Here is a 17,399-nt window from a genome sequence, read left to right as displayed (position 1 = left end):
TTCGCAATCTCTCTGGGAAGAATTGTGTTTTGTTGGCTGCTTTCCCTGCTAAATATATCACATTGGGGGTACTCAGTCGCTCTTACTTCTGGAGGCTCTGATTCCTTTCTTTCTTAGTGACTCTAGCTTACGTGTCATAAATCCACTAAGGCTAATGCTTAGGTCTTAGGCAACAGACTGATTTAGTTCTTAACTTCCAGAATGAAGTGCGCTACCGTGTGTCCCCGTCCCTGACTGCATTTTACCCTAGTGTGTTTTAGTGGAACGAGAGAACGTTTTGAGAACGTAACACCCAACCTTGGCTGAATCCTGATGAAAATCACTCTATCACAACAATAACTGTGAACAGGCAACTTAAATGTACAGACATTAGCGGTTTTTCTAAATAAACGAACTGAGTTGATTTGATTCATTGAATTTTGCACAATTTAATGCGGAATTTCAAGGCTAAGTCATTATTTTTAAAATAAGTTCTGAATGAAAGATGTGACACGGTACTGTAACATGTTCTTCTTCTGAATGTGAGCTTATTTCTGGTATTAGACTCAAACAAAATTTGAGAGCGGATCAGTGACCAAAATATTAATGTCAACTGTTGCCTTTGTAACAGCATTAGCATTTGTAATACACATGTCAGTGAATACATTCTATGCGTTGTTAATTTCTTCCTGTGTTTGTGCTTTCGGATCTACGAAGGATGAGCATTTCTTCGCTAGAAGCGAAGAAGCTGTTTTGGCTAACGACGATCTCGCTTCGAGTCGTTTGCGAAGTTGCCCCAGACTTCAAATCGTTTTGACTCGACTGTGTATTTTCGAAACAGATTGTAGAATTGCTCAAACCGCACAGAAATATTCAGTGCCAGAGTTTAATGTGTGTGCAGCAGGGTCAAAACGACATAAAGTACAGTGCACTTGCGTAAGCGGCTGCGGCGCGGTGCAGACAGCGGTTGAATCGAGATGGGACCATCGAGAATTGCAGCAAAGATCGGTGGCAGCAGGGGTCCTCACTCGACCCTAATCGCTGCGCTCCACCGCACCGCTTCGAGCGCAACCGCTTACGCAACTGCACCGTGCTTCATGTCGTTTTAACCCGACCATACATAACGCACACCTTATCGTACACCAAAGCCCTGATGGTAAGAATTCTTTCCACAACGGCTAAAGCATGATAAGATCGATCAATGAAATTGCGTCTTCCCAGACTGTCACTATCCTGACTCACAACGTTACTCTTGCAACTGCAGACTGCTTTGTACATTGAAGTAACGCGATCGAGTCAAGCATTATTACCAATCTACTACAAAAGTTCAAAATTTCTTCTGTCTTGTATGTATACTCGAAAACAATGCCCTCTTTGCTTATATTTCGCTATATTTCCCTTTACACCTATAGATGTTGGTCGGTCTTTACTTGGCAGAAGTTTTGAGTTTTCAAAGACGTTGTAGATTGAAGAAGGAACAGAAGACAGCCCAGTCGTGGCCGCCAATATAGATGAACGTTTCGAAGTTTCTCTGTCGCAAACTTGTTCAGAACTTTTTTCTGCTACTGATGTTTTTGAGAGAAGGTCTCATGTTTCTTCTCTAGTTTTCGTCTAGCGATAGAAATGAAATAGAACTAGTATTTCCTCGCCATTTATCTACTTTTTTTTTTAGCATGATCAGCATTTCGTATCTCCACAACATCTCCATCGTTAGAAGGAGATAAATTTGAAAACTCAAAACGTTTGTCAAGTAAAGATCAACCACCATCTATGAGAGGGGGTGTAAGGGGAAATATGGTAAGCAACGGTGACATTGTTCTGAAGTATACATACGAAACGAAGCTGAACTGTGGGATGATACGATAGTAGGCGAAGTAGGTATAAGTGTTACTAGTGAATAAACCCTCTTGGAACTACTTCATGCTAGCACAGTGTATCTATGCTATAAAATGAAAATAGAAAAAAAGTGAATATAAAATAAAAACAAATAATAATATAATAAAAAAGCATAATTACCCCATCAATCAGTACATCGAAATCAAGAGAAAATAACATCGATGTATGGGAAATTTCTTTTATTTGGTGGTATTAATAACGAATCAAGAATCATCCAATGAATCTCTCAACTGCTCGAAAAATTCCTTCCGATCGGGGCGCTCATACACGGAAAGATTTGATTTGAAATTGTCAAAGCGTTCCTTCATCATGTTTACTGCAAGGACTATGTTCCAATAGTCACCTAAAAAAAGTGGAAAACAGATGCATCAGTAGAATTTGATAGCTTTGAAAGAGAAATATTGAACTGTGCAAATTAAATTAAGACAAATTAAGACTACTTCGATAGCCAGTTACTGACCATAGATGTGCAGCTGTGTGAAGCCATCGTCTCCGTTGCATCCAATATCAATCTTAACGCCACTGATATTCCTAATCGCCTCTATATTCTTCCCATTTTTCCCTGAAACAAAGAGCATAGTGAAAATGAGGCAACTTCACTAATAGTCCCCTTTCTTTAATGTCCTTAAGTATGAAGTAAACTGACGCCTTTGATTCCATGGTATGCCTCCGAACAGGAAAGTGTTAACAATAGTCTCGTCTACTACGGGAAAAAGAGAACGGTATGTACGGAACTTTTTTTTTACCGAATTGTAACTGTCCTCTCGAATGGTATAGTGACTGGTTGCCTTCTGATTTCCATACAAAGGATAGAGTGGCAGACCTTAATCAATCCGCTTGGGATGCGCCCCCACGTTCACTTCAATTCAGAATCGTTTGAGGTTTACGAACGTGTAGCTGGCCCATACAATGATTTGCGGTGGCTAGCCGATGTGTTAAGTCAGTGTTTTTATCCTCCCAGACAAGTCTGGTACCAATTTAGCGACCCCGGAGGGATGAAAGGCTTGGTGAGCACCAGGGCGGATTCGAACCATCGCTGTATCCTTCAGTCACAGTGGAACCTCTTACCAAACACTTTCATCTATATAAGAAGCAGAATATGGTTGAAATTGTTCAATTGTGACATATTTTAAGTGAGATTTTTACATGCCTATCACTATGAAGTATGAAAAGTTTATAGGCAGTAATGAAGTTACAGTCTTGTTAAAGAAGAAGAAAAAACTTCATTTGTGGAGTAATATGAGGAAAGCGTCTACACACAAAGTGATACGATATCCATGGTCGGGTCAAATCGGGCTGACGGCCAGTGCAGTTGCGTAAGCTGCTCCTCTCGAAGTGGGGAGGTTGAGCTCGCAGTTGCAATCTAGGCACGACCATTCAGCTTGTTGGGATCCAGGCGCAGAGTTAAGGAAGAGTCCCGCTTCGAATCGCAGTCTCTTACACTACTGTAGCAACCTTCAGATTGTTTTAAACTGTCTTTCACCCATATTTTTCAAAGACAGCTCGTATTCATGTAAAGTATGATGGTACTTCGACTTACAACTATTATTCTTTTTTTTCCAGGCTTTGACGAAGGCGAAAATGCGGAAACGTTAGCTGTTAATAAACGATCAATACCAATCTTGGCTACAACTCAAGCAAATCAATAAAAAGCTACGTATTCAACATGCCAAGATTCAGGGAGAGTCGAACATGTGCAATAACTATTACTCACTTGAAAATGAGAAAAATAAAAAACGCAGTAAACGAAGCAGCTACCAATTAGAGGCCCAACCAGCTGGTTAGGAATCTTTGTGGAATGACAAAACGATCGACGTAGTATTTGAAGAAGTAGTTCATGAATTTCTATTCGTGCGGCCTCCACAGCCAATGGAAGGCCGGTCAGCCGTACTCTCACTCCCTCCTTTTCATCCTTTTCGATCTGCATAATGACCTAAATTCCCGCAAATCATGAAAAAAATATAAAAAAGGTGTAAGACAGAGTTCACCTCACCTTCGTGTCCTTTTCAATCTTCTTGAGATTTCTGCCCTTCTTGCCGATGAACATCCCAATATGCCGCTTATCAATGAGATCCGTAATGTCCATCACGCTCTGTATCGCTGCCATTTCGTGCGGTTGCTAGAAATATCGACGAATACGACTCTTCGCTCCACACCTGCTACGGTATCCTCGTTCTTTGTGGGACCACTCGTTCTCATTGTAGTGAGAGTGTGATGAGTGCGTTTGCACAACGGGACACGTTAATGGTCGGCAGTCCGATCCGAACACATTCGTACTACCTGAAAATGACCGTGATTTACGGGTCACTGAGGGTTCCGGTATATTTCAAGCTAGTTGCAGGGTCAGATCGTTTCATTACTGATTAAAGGCATCACTCCCAGGAATCTAGGATGGTACGGGTTTCAGGCGGGTAGTGCCTGTACGGGATCGTAGATTGTGGGGAAGAGGGTGATTCCGTTCATCTGTCCCTGTATCAGTCTAAACGCATTTGGTTTTCCACGAATTGCAGGGGGCGGGGGGCAAGGTTGGTGCGCTGCAATAGAGGACCTTGTAAGAGACAGCGTTCCGGGGTCTTCCGTTTACACTGGTACAGGAAGTACAGGAAGAGATGAACGGAGTCACCCTCTTCTCCACAATCTACGACCCCGTATAGGCATAGCCCACCTGAAACCCGTACCACCCCAGATTCGTGGGGTGACCCCGTTAATGAAGATCGAAGAGGAATCGTCATCCCTGTGCCGCTGTGCCGTCCACTAACTCTACGATCCATCGTGTGGTCAAAACAACATGGAGCATGCTACAGTTGCGTAAGTGGCTGCGCTCGAAGCGGCGCGGTGGAGAGAGCGCTTGGAACTGAGGTGGAATCATCGTGAACTACAGCGAGGAATGGTGTCAGCAAAGATTCTAACCGTATATTCTATCCCTAGTAGATCCTAATCGCCACGCTCCGAGCGCAGCCACTTACGCGATTTCATGTCGTTGTAAGATGTAACTTAGGTACTACCAGGTACTTGTTTACATTCAAAAACAAGTAGCTCGTAGTATCTAAGTTACATGTAGCAGGATGAAAGAAATCTAACCCGATGCATGATCTAAGTAAGTTTTTAAGTAAACACTTTGTATAAACAGACATGTACGTTCTACGAACGTCTGGAAATTCATTCCTCCTTTAGCTGGAGGAATGAATTTTCAGACCTCTAGCTAAATTCAGTTTTACATTAGCGCATTTTGAGGTTGAAGAAAATCCATCAGCAGAAACGGGGTAAAGAGTGTCGTTGGGGGACGGGGTGGGAATTCAGTAGCACTCTTATTTCTCGAACTAAATGATCAAAGCAATCGGTGCCCTAAGGCCTAAGCATTAGTCTTAGAGGATCTATGACATGTAAACTTAAGTTACTAAGAGAAGAAAGTAAGTTAGAGCTTCGAGAAATAAGAGCGCCACTGAGTGCCTCCCTCCAACGACATTTTTGTTATTGAGAACTATTAAGAAAATGTTATTGAGAACTATTAAGAACTGGAATTCATGCAAAACCTCACAGTCGAAAGTCACCACCAAAGGTGTTCAAACGACTTGTCGCTGCATTTTTATGTGGCGCTGGTTGCACACCTGTGACCTACCCCATCTCTTTGACCGCCGACCGATAGCACGATCGCGCTGATTTCGGGTACTTTTTGTTCTAGATGGTTCTTTATTCTTTTTCGCGTGATTGGATTTACGTAGGATTCATCCGGAATACCAATGAAACCCGTTTTCATTGGCATAATCTTTTGTTCTGTTGTCAAGACAAACATTTTAGTTTGATGGAGTTCAACTTCTTCACAATCTTCTATAAGGTCGAGGAAGGACGATTTTGTGAGTATTTCAGTTAGTAATTAAGGTCTATTTTTTATGATTGTTGCTCAATTCTCAACTTAAACGAGTTGTTTACTTTTCGGGAACTTTCTAGGACGTTCATAAGGCGTAAAGTCGTACTTCACCTTCACCTTGTGTTCATCTCTGCGTATTCATTTTGTGGCGTATTTTCTGGAATTTCTGAGTTTAGGAGAATCTTTCGTGCAGGTTTAACTCTCCCCTATTCGATACATGATATCTGAGATTTTTTCCATTTGCAAACCTTAATAAAAATCTAAGGAAAATTAGGTTAGGCTGCCGTAACTTGGTAAGGCGTCATTGGTGTTTACATCTTTGAGAAGGGATTCTGCGAAGACAATCGTGATGATTACTGCTATCGATTAGGAGTCAATATTGATCAAAAAGCGAAGCATTCATCGTTTATAATCATGACCTACCATGGCACCAGTATACAGCCCCAGGATCACCTTAAAAATACCATACCTCAGGATTGTTGGGATCCCTTTAGGGGAAGGTGGAGTTCATCATGAATTTAAGCATTGAAGATATATCACATTCGATACTTCTGTTACTGTTAAGAGAAAGTCACCAATCGTAAAATTTTATTTTAATTCTAAAAGAGTACGTTTAACTACTGATGGAATAGAATGGAATTGTGATTTTGTTCAAAGCTTCGTTTTCTTTTTGTTAGAGTTCATATACCTGGAACTAGGATGGTTTCATTAACTGTCATGGATCACCAAGTCAAAGATATCCATTCATTGGCAATGTTTTCAGCCGTTGCGTTGCATTTCAACTACAACACAGTCGTTTATAGTAGGATCGTAACAAATTGAAGCACGGTGCAATTGCGTACGTGACTTCTCTCGAGGCGGTCCGGTGGAGCGTGGCGGTTGCGAGCGTACTGGAACCATTGTTGGGATCACCCATCGCTGCAGTTTGCAATGTGGTCCCACTCCCTACTGCTGCCTCTACCGTGCCGTTTCGAGCGTGTACGCAACTGCACCATGCTTCATGTCGTCTTGACCCGACTATAAATGGTACGAGAACTGCATTTCAGCTGTGTAAAGTACGCCGACGAATGAAAGAGAGGATTTTACAGAGAGAATATGAGGACTGTGTCTGTGTGAACTTACCTATTATAGGCAATGCGACTTAGTTGTACAAGACTTGAAGAAAAAATGAAAAAGTTTAGGCTTGCTAGATTGTAGTTAATAGGTGTGACTAAACTGTAACGAGTCCATACAGCTCCTGATACACAGAGCGATGTATTCTGAAAGCAAGAAGACTACGTTTACCGCCGATGTCAAACAACAACAAAACTCTTAATGAATTATAACTAGACGAAATCCAGGAGAAAAAAAAGCACAGATCGATCACTGGTCGAAATTTCGCGGTCATTACGGTGCTTTCTCATTGTGCTTCATCGCTTGCGCAATGGGACCCTCTCCCTCAACTCCGCCGATCCTCGGATAGAAGCCAAACACTGCCTGCCATTCATTGACACGCGCTTGCGGTCACCTGCGAGCGGTTTGAGACCGCGTCGCTTCGATCGCAACTGCTTGCACTATATTGCACCAGAAACCAGACCATGTTCATTTATTTATTTGTTTATTTATTACGCTCAATGACGCACCAAAAAGAGAGGCAAGGATGAATACAAATAAACAATAGAAGATCCAGCATCAAGAATAGAATGGAATGACCATGTTGACGCATTTAAGAAATTTGGGAACTATGAAAACATGTTATGGTTTAGGAGATAAATGGACCGAAGAGGAACGAAGGAAGTGAAAGGGAGGGAGAAGTAAATTGCGGTGAAGGGGTAGGCTAAGCCGACGCGTCGCAGTCAAGCAGCCCCAGTGGTGACGGCCACTGACTTAAAGGCATCACCCCACGAATCTGGGGTGGTAGGATTTCAGGTGGAGTAATTCAATAGGGATTGGAGAAGTTTCGTATGACAGGATGGGAGACTCACGGTCCAATGGATTTTATATAAATTAATCCAACTAAGTATTGGTGAAATTCCAACCTGATAATTGTCCATTAAGATCGGTAATTCCCTATGGGGATTGCCCTTGTAATGACTGAGCTCAAGAAGAAAACGAGCTTTAAAAGATCCGGGAGAGAGGGTAGACAAATCGATCTCCTTTTCCGTATAAAAATCGGTACAGTTTCTTGCGAAACATTCTGAAATTGTGAATGACCCATGAGATATGAAGATTTAGACGGTTATTTTTGAAAATTTCAAGTCACTTGTTAATTAAAATTCTGAAGTCGTTTAAATTAAAAAAAAATATTCTTTATATATAAAATAAATAAAAAAAAAAAAGGTGAGTTTTTTTTGGTTTTTTTTTAAATCCTAAATTAAAAAAAAAACCCCCCCCATTTTTTTTGAGAAAAAATAATACTACCCCCCACTATTTTTCGGATCCCCCCCCCCCCCCCGGGGGGGTGGTTTATAATAACAAAAAAAAAAAAATAAAAATATAATGTTACTATTATTCTTACTAATAATTATAAAACAAAAAAACCACAAAAATTTTTTTTTTTTTTTTTTTCTTTTTTATTTTTTTTTTTTTTAAAAAAGAAAAAAATTAATTTCATTTTAATTTTAATTTAAAAAAAAAAAAAAAAAATATTTTTTTTTTTTACAAAAAAAAACAAAAAAAGAAAAAAAATAAAAAAAAAAAAAAAAAAAAAAGGGGAATTGTAAAATATATAAAAAATTAAATTTTAATTTTTTATTATATTTTTTTAATTTTTTTTTAATTTTTTAAATAAAAAATATCTTTAAACGTTAAAAAAATAAAACCCCAAAAACAAAGAAATTTAAATTTAATAATTTTTTTTTGGGTATAAGAATAGGGGAAAAGAAAAAAATTTTATTTCTCCTTTTTCTTTTTTCCCAAAAAAAAAAACAAAAAAAAAAACGGTTTTGTTTTGGCGCACCATTTTGTACAAGAGGTTCGATTGGAGCGCGCCAGTGTTGTGCGGTGCCGCATCTTCCGAGCCGTTTTTTACGGCAATTAGCAAGAAATGGACGGAATCACCCCCCTCTCCGTAGTCTCCCATCCCGTATACGAATACTCCACCTGAAATCTGCGCCACCTCAGATTCGTGGGGTGATGCCTTTAAGTAGAATAAAAGCTAATTTCTACCGGCACGACTCAATACTTATACGATAGAAGGGTGCTACGGATACGTGTAAAATGCTGTTTATGCGACCTACGCCGATCTTGGATTCACGAGGCCAAGGATCGTTACCGCCCGGAGCAGTGAAGGTTCGATTAAGGAATGAAAATTACCGATACTAATCGCTTCATAATGCTTGTTACCAGAGCCCAGAGCCTTATTGACAAAAACAAAATAAGTTCTTGTTCGAACGGGAAGAAAGTCTATGAATCAAATCTTCTATATCGTCGCTGGTGATCCACATATCCAAAACAACCATTCCTTGGTACGCTGGGAAACGATAAACGCTTGCAGCTAGTGATTGTGCATGCGGACGAACACAATGTGATACTAAATTCAGTATTTTTTTTTAGTTATCTTTCTGAAGGATAAAGGATAAAGTGTCCGGCGTTCAGCAATCCGCCTGGGATCCACCACCGCGTTCACTTCAATTCAGAATCGTTTGAGGTTTACGAACGTGTAACTGGCCTCTGCAATAACTTGCGGGGGCTAGCCGACGGGTCAAATCAGTGCTTTTATCCTCCCAGACAAGTATGGCACCAATTTATCGACCCCGGAGGGATGAAAGGCTTGGTGAGCACTAGGGTGAATTCGAACATCGATGGATTGTGCAGGAAACGGAACCTCTAGCCGCTACACTACACTCACTCTTCGTTATTTATAGTTATAGTTTTTATTATATCTTTTTAATGAGCAAATAATGAGCGAGACAGCTTCATCAGGTTCGAAATACCGAAAAAACATACTAAAACTGAGCGATTCCTTAAAGGTAGCACATCTCAAATCTGGGGTGGTACCGATTTCAGGTGGAGTATCCGTATACGGGGTCGTAGATTATGGAGACCTGGGTGGTTCCGCTCATCTCTCCCGCAAGCAGCCGGCCCCTGAATGCTGTTTTGTGCGATGCCTTCCATTGCAGCGCGCCACCCTTGCACGCGTAACGTCCCTTACTGCCTATCGGGGCAGTCCGAATTGATTTTCGACGAATCGCAGGGCGGAGGCGGCGCAAGGGGTGGAGCGTTGCAATAGGTGGCGCAGTACAAAGCAGCATTCTGGAGGCGGGTGTTTTGCATTGAGGCAGGGAGCGATGAGCGGAACCGCCCCAGTCTCCATAATCTTCGACCCCGTATACGGATACTCCACCTGAAATCCGCACCACCTCAGATTTCATCAAAAATTCCCCAAAATAATTCATGATTTGATCTCATGATTAAATCATGAATCAATTCAAAGAAGTTGATTCAAGTTGGGTTAAGTCAAAGTTAAAATTCATGCTAAGTTGAATTCAAGAAAGTTAAAGTTAAGATAAATTAATTCGAGGAACCATTTGTGATTGCTTGTTCACTTCTCCAGAATGTCATCGTCATTTCTGGAAGGTCCTCCTTAGGTCAAAAATAACTTTTTTCGCCTTTTCCTGTAATTCTGGAGATTTTACAGTGAAGAAAGGGGAATGAAATATAGATGGATTCAGAGAATATGACAAATTTATTGCGTTTTTCGGTTGGTGTTGAAAAAAAAAACATCTGCAAGCTAAAACAAGGAGAAAAACTACTTCTGTCCCAAATAATAGACATTATCGATTTGCATCGTTCCTCGGTTCCTCGGAGGACTATGTCAGACTTCGAGACAGAATATTAAAAGCAAAATATTAACGATATTCTAATATTCTAACTAATACAGCCTTTTTTTAAACGAATAATTAAAGCTTTATCACACTGATTCATGCAATATTATATAAATTACTGGATCTACTTCTAATCAGCTCATCAGGATTCAGCTTCATCATTGACGCTCCTCCTTCTCTCTTCATTACGTCTGAAATAGGAAAAAAAAACGATTCACTAAAATGTTGTATACGAAGAAATTCCGAATTTCTATACCTATATTGTGCTATCCGACAGAGTTGCACAAATCCAGTGATGAATAAAAATATATTCACACTAGCTAAATAATAGTTTACAGGTATAATTACAAAACTATATCGTGCCCATATCGCTCCGGTGAACATGAGGGCTGTGTTCTGAAATAAATTGAAATAGCTCCGGCGCTGAGTCGGTGTCGATTCCCGGGGAACAAACCTGTGAAGCGGAAAGTTTATTCGCGGGTCGAGCAAGATCGGCGAATCCGGCAATGACAAGTCCCCATTTGATAGTGGGAGCCCAAAAGAACACAGTTTTTGGCCCTGCCGGATGATTCCATGATGCTTTTGCGAATCCCGGCAATAACGGGTACACAACCTTGTCACCGATTTTGCATAGGGTCCGATAGAGAACCTGAGGGGGACCCATACTGAAATAATTACTGTACTTTCTGCTGTTCTACATATTATTCCTTTCGAGGACTATGAAGGCGAAAATATTCAAAGTCTTACAAATATATGGATCTAGGTATAACTCAGTTAAAGAACGGGACCCAAGAAAGTGTTGAGCGCGAATGTCTCCGTTTTTTTAAAAGGTTTTTTACAATGAAATTGAAGAAATTGACACTGAAATTAAATTTAAATGTAATAAAAATATTAAAAAAAATAACTAATGTAAATAATACTAACTAAAAAAATAACTAACTAAAAATACTAAAAAATAAAAAGTAACTAATAAAAAATATAACTAATAATATAAATAAATATATATAAATAATAAAAATATGAGAATGGATTTAAAAAATAGTACAAAAAATTATATAAATAGTATAGAAATAATGTGAAAATTTAATTGTATTGAATAATTAACCGCTACTATTCTTTTTATGGGGTATATTTATATTTTTGTTTCTTTTCCGCTCCATCCATATACACATGGATAACCAAGAAATTAATTAATTGATTAATTAATTAACAATTCCAAGGAACAAATAAATAAGTAAATAAATAAATAAATCAACAACTCATATTCTATTTACTTTCATTTTCCCGTTTTAAGTAGTTTTTAAAGGACCTTTTCGCTGCGTGCGGAGATTGTGGCAGTCTAATCTCTGCTTGTGGGTGGCATAGGTACCGAACAGTGATACTAGTGGAAATAAGAGTAATGGTTATAGTAGTAATAAAAAAGGATAAAAAGTAGTGTTAATAATTATAAAGTTAGTGTTTATAATAGTAGTAATAATAGTAATGGTATTAATAATAATAAAGTTGGTATTAACAGTGATGATAGTAAAATATAATGTATAATAAATAATAATGGTAGTACAAATAATAATGTTGAAATATAATCTATAATATCTATAATAAATCTATCTATAATATCTTATCTATAATAAATCTATGACAATTTTATATATAATGTATATGTAAAATATAATAAATAATCTATATCTAAAAAGCAGTAGAAGAAAAGTGTGAAGGTCTGTGCATAAAAATTCATCTCATATGTACAGAAGTTTTACAAGGAATATTTAAAATTTTCGTTAATTTTCAGAAGCGTGAAGGGTCGCAGACTGGAATCAGGCACTGCGGCAGGGAAGATTTCCACGACCGCTGTGCAAGGAAAGAACCAAAGCGCAACCGGTGAGCTGCAAAGGAGAGGAGATAGGTTCGTTTGTATTCTAATATTATTTTTGTTGACATTTCCTTTTTGTAGCGCTTTTTTTCTACAGTTCTTTCCATTATTTATGTATATAAGATTTTTGCTGACTCAGTGAGAAAATTTAGTCATCCGACCACTCGATTAGTCTGAATTATCTGGAGAATTTATTTAGCTTTTGAAAGAAAGTTTTTGTCTATATCCATTTCCCTTTCCGATTTTTTTATGCTGCCTTCACTAAAGACGTCAAACAAAGGGAGAAAGAAAGAGGGAGAGAAAGAGAAAGGGAACGTAAAATAATTAATAAATAATAGTAAAACAAAAATAGTTGAAAAAAAATAATTTGAAAATGATCGACAAGTAGAATTATTGATGTTTTATGAAATGTAGAAAATCTTATTCGATTTAGAAATTTAAAAAAAAATGAGATAAAATTCTGACCAGCAAGGAAAAAATTAGAAATTTTTTTTTTGTCAGAAGTAGAAAAACATTTAGTTAGAAAAAGAAAAAGACAAAAAAGATGTTTTTACACCTTAAACTAAATATTTCTCGTTTTCATCGAGTGAACCATGAAAGTAATTTCTTAGAAACTGTCAAATCTCTTCTCATTACTGTGTTCGTAAGCAATATGTTTGCTTAGGAACAAAGGAAAAAAGAAAAAGGAAAGAAAAAGTGCAAATATGAGCCGCATGAGTTAGTTTATTCTGCTTCGATCACAACGCCAACGTGGTGCAAAAACTGGGCGAGTTTCGCTTGGAAAAAAAGTAAAACTAGTACTGGCCCTCCAAAAAAACCAGGGAAATCTTAGCAGCCATCATAATTTTTCATATTCCAAAGGAGATTAGAATCACTGCGTGTTTTTGGGAACGGTTTTTAGGGATTAACGTGGGAGCAAAACACGAATTTTGTTCGAGTAATCGTTTTGATGTTTATCTTTGTGCGATCTCATAAGATATAGTCATCAGATAATTCAGGAGAAAAATTGAGAGAAGAAAAAATGAAAAGTTCTCTCTCAAATAGTCAAAAATCATAGGTGAAATTAGGGATTTTTAGGGGAAAATGAAGAACAAAAATTGGGACGCCCCTGTCTTACAACAATTGAATGGATCAATGAAATTATATGTATAATGTTTTTATGTTTAAATAGTATATTATTTTATAATTATCCATTTTTAGTGCTTATTTGTCTACAAAGTGAGGGAAAAAAAAACAAAAAAATATTTAAAGTTTATAACACCACGATTTACAGGTTGTTATGAAATTCAAATATGAAATTGTAAAGAAAAAAATAAGCGGAAATTATTTATTCGAACAAAATAATTTTGTGAATTATAGCATTATTAAAAGAATAAAAAGAAAGGAATATTGAATTATTATTGTAATGGAATAAAAAATCAAAAAAATAAGAGAGAAATTCGTTGATGGAGCAAATTCGAGCAAAATCGAACATAACGTCAGAATTTTCGAATGGTTCGCTATGCGTTCGAAGCAGGTGCTGGCGGAAATACTGTTTATATAGTGAGAAAAAACGATTTGCGTCTATTGAAAGAGGTATTGATGTGGAATTTCCAGAAAATTCGAAAACACAGCACTCAAAGCAGCCGCACTCAAAATTAAACTCGAAGAAATGTCGGCAGAGGGATGTATAGATAGATAGATGAGGACCGGTTCGTCGCTGAGGAGGACGACATTTTTCTTTTGGACTCACATAATGGAGGTGAACGTGTGTGTGATCATGGATCGTTCAATTCAGCGAACATCATGCTATAGTACGGTTTTTTTTCGGCATGAACTACAATAAATTGCTTTAAAAAATTGTTGTAGAAATTTCCAAGTAAAAATATGTAGCCTCACCAGTCATCTAGCGAAAACTTCTGGTTTACTGCTTGAGTTTTTTTTTCGTTGCTATTTTGTCTTTGAGATCCGTATGTGCTCTAAGAATACTATTTATTGCGCATGAAAATCTTTCTTTTTTTTTCTACATAGAGTTTTTTGACACTGAATTTTGATACGAAGCACTTTTTTGGAAACCGTCCTGTGGAAGCTGCCCACAAATTGTTTTCTGATATTAAAATAATATGTTTCTTTTTTTTTGCGAACTCATAGATCCAAAAAAAGCTGAAACGGGGGTTGGGAAGGGTGAAATTTGAGGACATACTGTTGTTAGCACAATACCATCATCATCAATATTTATTTATTTATTTATTTATTTATTTATTCACAATATACGCCCTAAGAATCTTGGAAAAGAATTTTAAAAAATGAAAAAAAGAGAAATACATGAAAATCGTTCTTTCTCTTTTACATGGAATTTTTTGAACGCAAATGATGCACCAAAAAGAAAAAATTCAATAATAATCCAATACAATTTGCACTAGATCATTTGTTCAAAAAAAACTTCTGAAACGCATTCATTTCCAATTAATACAAATAATAAATTAAATAATAATTAATAGATCAATTAAATAAATTCAAATATTGAGTAATTTCCCCATATTCGCAAACTGTCACATCATCAGGATTCTGCAAATCCACGGAGCGTATTGAGTTCTCGATTCCATATCTGATCTCACAACCTACCGTTGCTATAGTTTGGAGTTTAACTAATTTTACAAATACAAATAGATCTTAACATCGATTATTTGTTTATTGGTTTCTCTCTGGTTTGTAGGAAAAAATTCCCTGATTCGATTAACTATTTATTTACAACTAACATAAAATGAGAATTATGGGGAACCGGAATATTGTATCCGACCAAAGTGAAAAACTTTACACAATTAACGAATTAGTGAAAATAATCGGTAAATGTCTGGAAGATTGAGAAAAACACGCTAAAAAAAGAGCACAAACCGTATTTCGTTCATTGAACATCGTATGGTCTCTAAGTGAATCAGGATGAGGAGGAGGGCATGGGTTACCATTTTTAAAAGTAAATTATCTTCAAAAAACGAATAAATTTTAAATAAAAATTAAAGCTTGAACAAAATTTACATCGTGAACTCTTGAAAAGTTTTTATTTATAATTAAGCTAGAATAACACCATTTAATGCCTAAAAAAATACCAAAACATGTAAAATTTTATAATTAATAAGTTTAATGTTTGGAACAATAAGCATTTTAACAGACGAAGTCACTTATGTAATTATTTGGCATTACATTATTATATTGTAATTAAGAGAAAAATCTTGGGTAATTAAATTACATCAAATGTAAAAAAATTTAGCAGCAGCACATAGCATTTTTTTTCAAATCTTAGCATTCAACTTCACAACTTATAAAATCGTCAGTAGATCCTGAAATTTAAAGATTTGGGTCCCAATTGACGAGGATTGATATTCAAATCAAGAATTAAATCAATCAAATGCATCAGAAAAGACAGCGTTTCTCATTGATGTGAGAGAATTTGCATTTAAACATGTGCTATACGTTCGCCATAGAAGAAAACATTACGAAGATCGGAAAATAAAAGCACTGTCACTGCTCTGTTGAGAAGAATTCAAGCGGAATCGTAATCGTCGATTTTCGATGAGCTGTACACGAGATCGTTAAAAAATTGACAAAATAAATTATTAAAAAATCAATGCGACATCTTACTCTGCCGATGTTTATTGAAAATCAAACTTTTCTAATCAGAATCTTTCAAAAATTCTAACGAACTACGTCTCCACTACTAAATTGTATTATTCATTAGAATATCATTGTTATTACTGTTTATTATTTAATCATGACGTTATTATTTAATTATTATTTTTATTTACTGATTATTTTCTTTTACTGCTGTACTCAGGAATGTTACAAGTGTATAAAATGGGAAAATTTTGGATTTCATCGGCATTTCAAGCAACAACCCTTTTTTTTCGCCTACAACTTGTCGATTAAAGACGATAAAATGGTGAAAAAAAAAACGAAATTATTTCTAGTATTAAATATATTATATTATTTATGGTTAAATTATAATTTTATTCATATTCAAATATTTAAAGTACCAATAATTAATTATTAAAGTTGTAATTAATAAAAATAATAAACTTCTGGAAGAAAGAAATTCCCAACTCGTTTTTAAGGTAGTGTAAGTGAAGTGCTTTGCATGAATTTGTTGATGCTGGGTGAAAGCTGGGATCCCTGAGGTTTCAAAAATCCAGACTCTGCGAAAAATATACCAGGTTCTCTATTTATGAGATCATTACAGTTTTCTCCAAGCTTATGTTGTAAAGCTTCCAATCAGATACTCGGATAACTCGGAAATTACAGAACACCGAGCAGTCAAGCCATAACCCTTCATTTCTATTTATCTTTCTTTTTTTTTTAAAAATTTTACAGCTGAACGGAAGACCTAAGACTAAAGTTTATGGGACTAAAAGTTGCAGTAACAGATGTTTCAGTGGGAAAAAATAACAAATAAGTGGGTCTCGCTCTTATCGGCGAAGCGGTGGAAAAAACCCCGCATGCCATCGTTTCTGCGCCATAGATCTATGATTACAGTACAGTACAATAGCATCAGATAGATAAGGGTTTTTATGTTTTTTATTGAAAGATTTACGAACGATTACGTGGATTTACGAAAAAGATGAGCGGGTGTAGTGTAGGCGGCTAGAGGTTCCGCTTCCTGCACGATCGATCGGAGGTTCGAATCCGCCCTAATGCCAACCAAGCCTTTCATCCCTCCGGAGTCCGAATAAATTGGTTCCAGACCTGTCTGGAAGGATAAAAATACTGGCTTGACCCATCGGCTAGCCACCGCAAGTCATCGTATAGACCAGTGACACCTTCGTAAACCTCAAACGATTCTGAATTGAAATGAACGTGGGGGCTGGTCCCAAGCGGATTGATTACTGACGCCGCCAGTTACTTTATCCTTTTATCCTTTATTGAAAGAAAGCAACAAATGAAGAAGTAAAATTTTCAGATATCCAGAAGATTTTCGTGATCCAGGAGATTCTCATAATTTTTGTTCACT

The 17,399-nt window shown here is 37.0% G+C and overlaps 3 protein-coding genes across 4 annotated transcripts; all 3 read right to left on the bottom strand.

Annotated features, from left to right (window-relative positions):
• Positions 1–2,078: 2,078 nt before the first annotated feature.
• On the bottom strand, positions 2,079–3,982 carry RB195_007818 (uncharacterized protein; the record flags this gene model as incomplete). Of its 2 annotated transcripts, none has more annotated exons than XM_064181660.1 (4): positions 2,079–2,218; positions 2,336–2,437; positions 3,634–3,808; positions 3,869–3,982. In XM_064181660.1, the coding sequence occupies 4 exons, from the start codon at positions 3,980–3,982 to the stop codon at positions 2,079–2,081; spliced, it is 531 nt and encodes a 176-aa protein (XP_064038435.1). The 2 variants fall into 2 exon arrangements, with proteins under 2 accessions (XP_064038435.1, XP_064038436.1); XM_064181661.1 differs by having other exon boundaries at positions 3,869–3,922.
• Positions 3,983–6,394: 2,412 nt separating this feature from the next.
• RB195_007817 (uncharacterized protein) lies at positions 6,395–9,997 on the bottom strand (the record flags this gene model as incomplete). The annotated part of the gene is made up of 3 exons (XM_064181659.1): positions 6,395–6,431; positions 6,866–6,958; positions 9,876–9,997. 3 exons carry the CDS (start codon positions 9,995–9,997, stop codon positions 6,395–6,397), a joined length of 252 nt encoding a protein of 83 aa, XP_064038434.1.
• A 693-nt stretch (positions 9,998–10,690) lies between these two features.
• Positions 10,691–11,212, bottom strand: RB195_007816 (uncharacterized protein; the record flags this gene model as incomplete). Its single annotated transcript, XM_013439125.2, has 3 exons — positions 10,691–10,739; positions 10,805–10,944; positions 11,003–11,212. 3 exons carry the CDS (start codon positions 11,210–11,212, stop codon positions 10,691–10,693), a joined length of 399 nt encoding a protein of 132 aa, XP_013294579.1.
• Positions 11,213–17,399: the final 6,187 nt, after the last annotated feature.

The sequence above is a fragment of the Necator americanus genome, chromosome I, assembly GCF_031761385.1.
Source record: "Necator americanus strain Aroian chromosome I, whole genome shotgun sequence".
Taxonomy (NCBI): Eukaryota; Metazoa; Nematoda; class Chromadorea; order Rhabditida; family Ancylostomatidae; genus Necator; species Necator americanus.
The sequence above is the reverse complement of the archived record's forward strand: the minus strand, read 5'-3'. Positions and strand labels throughout refer to the sequence as shown.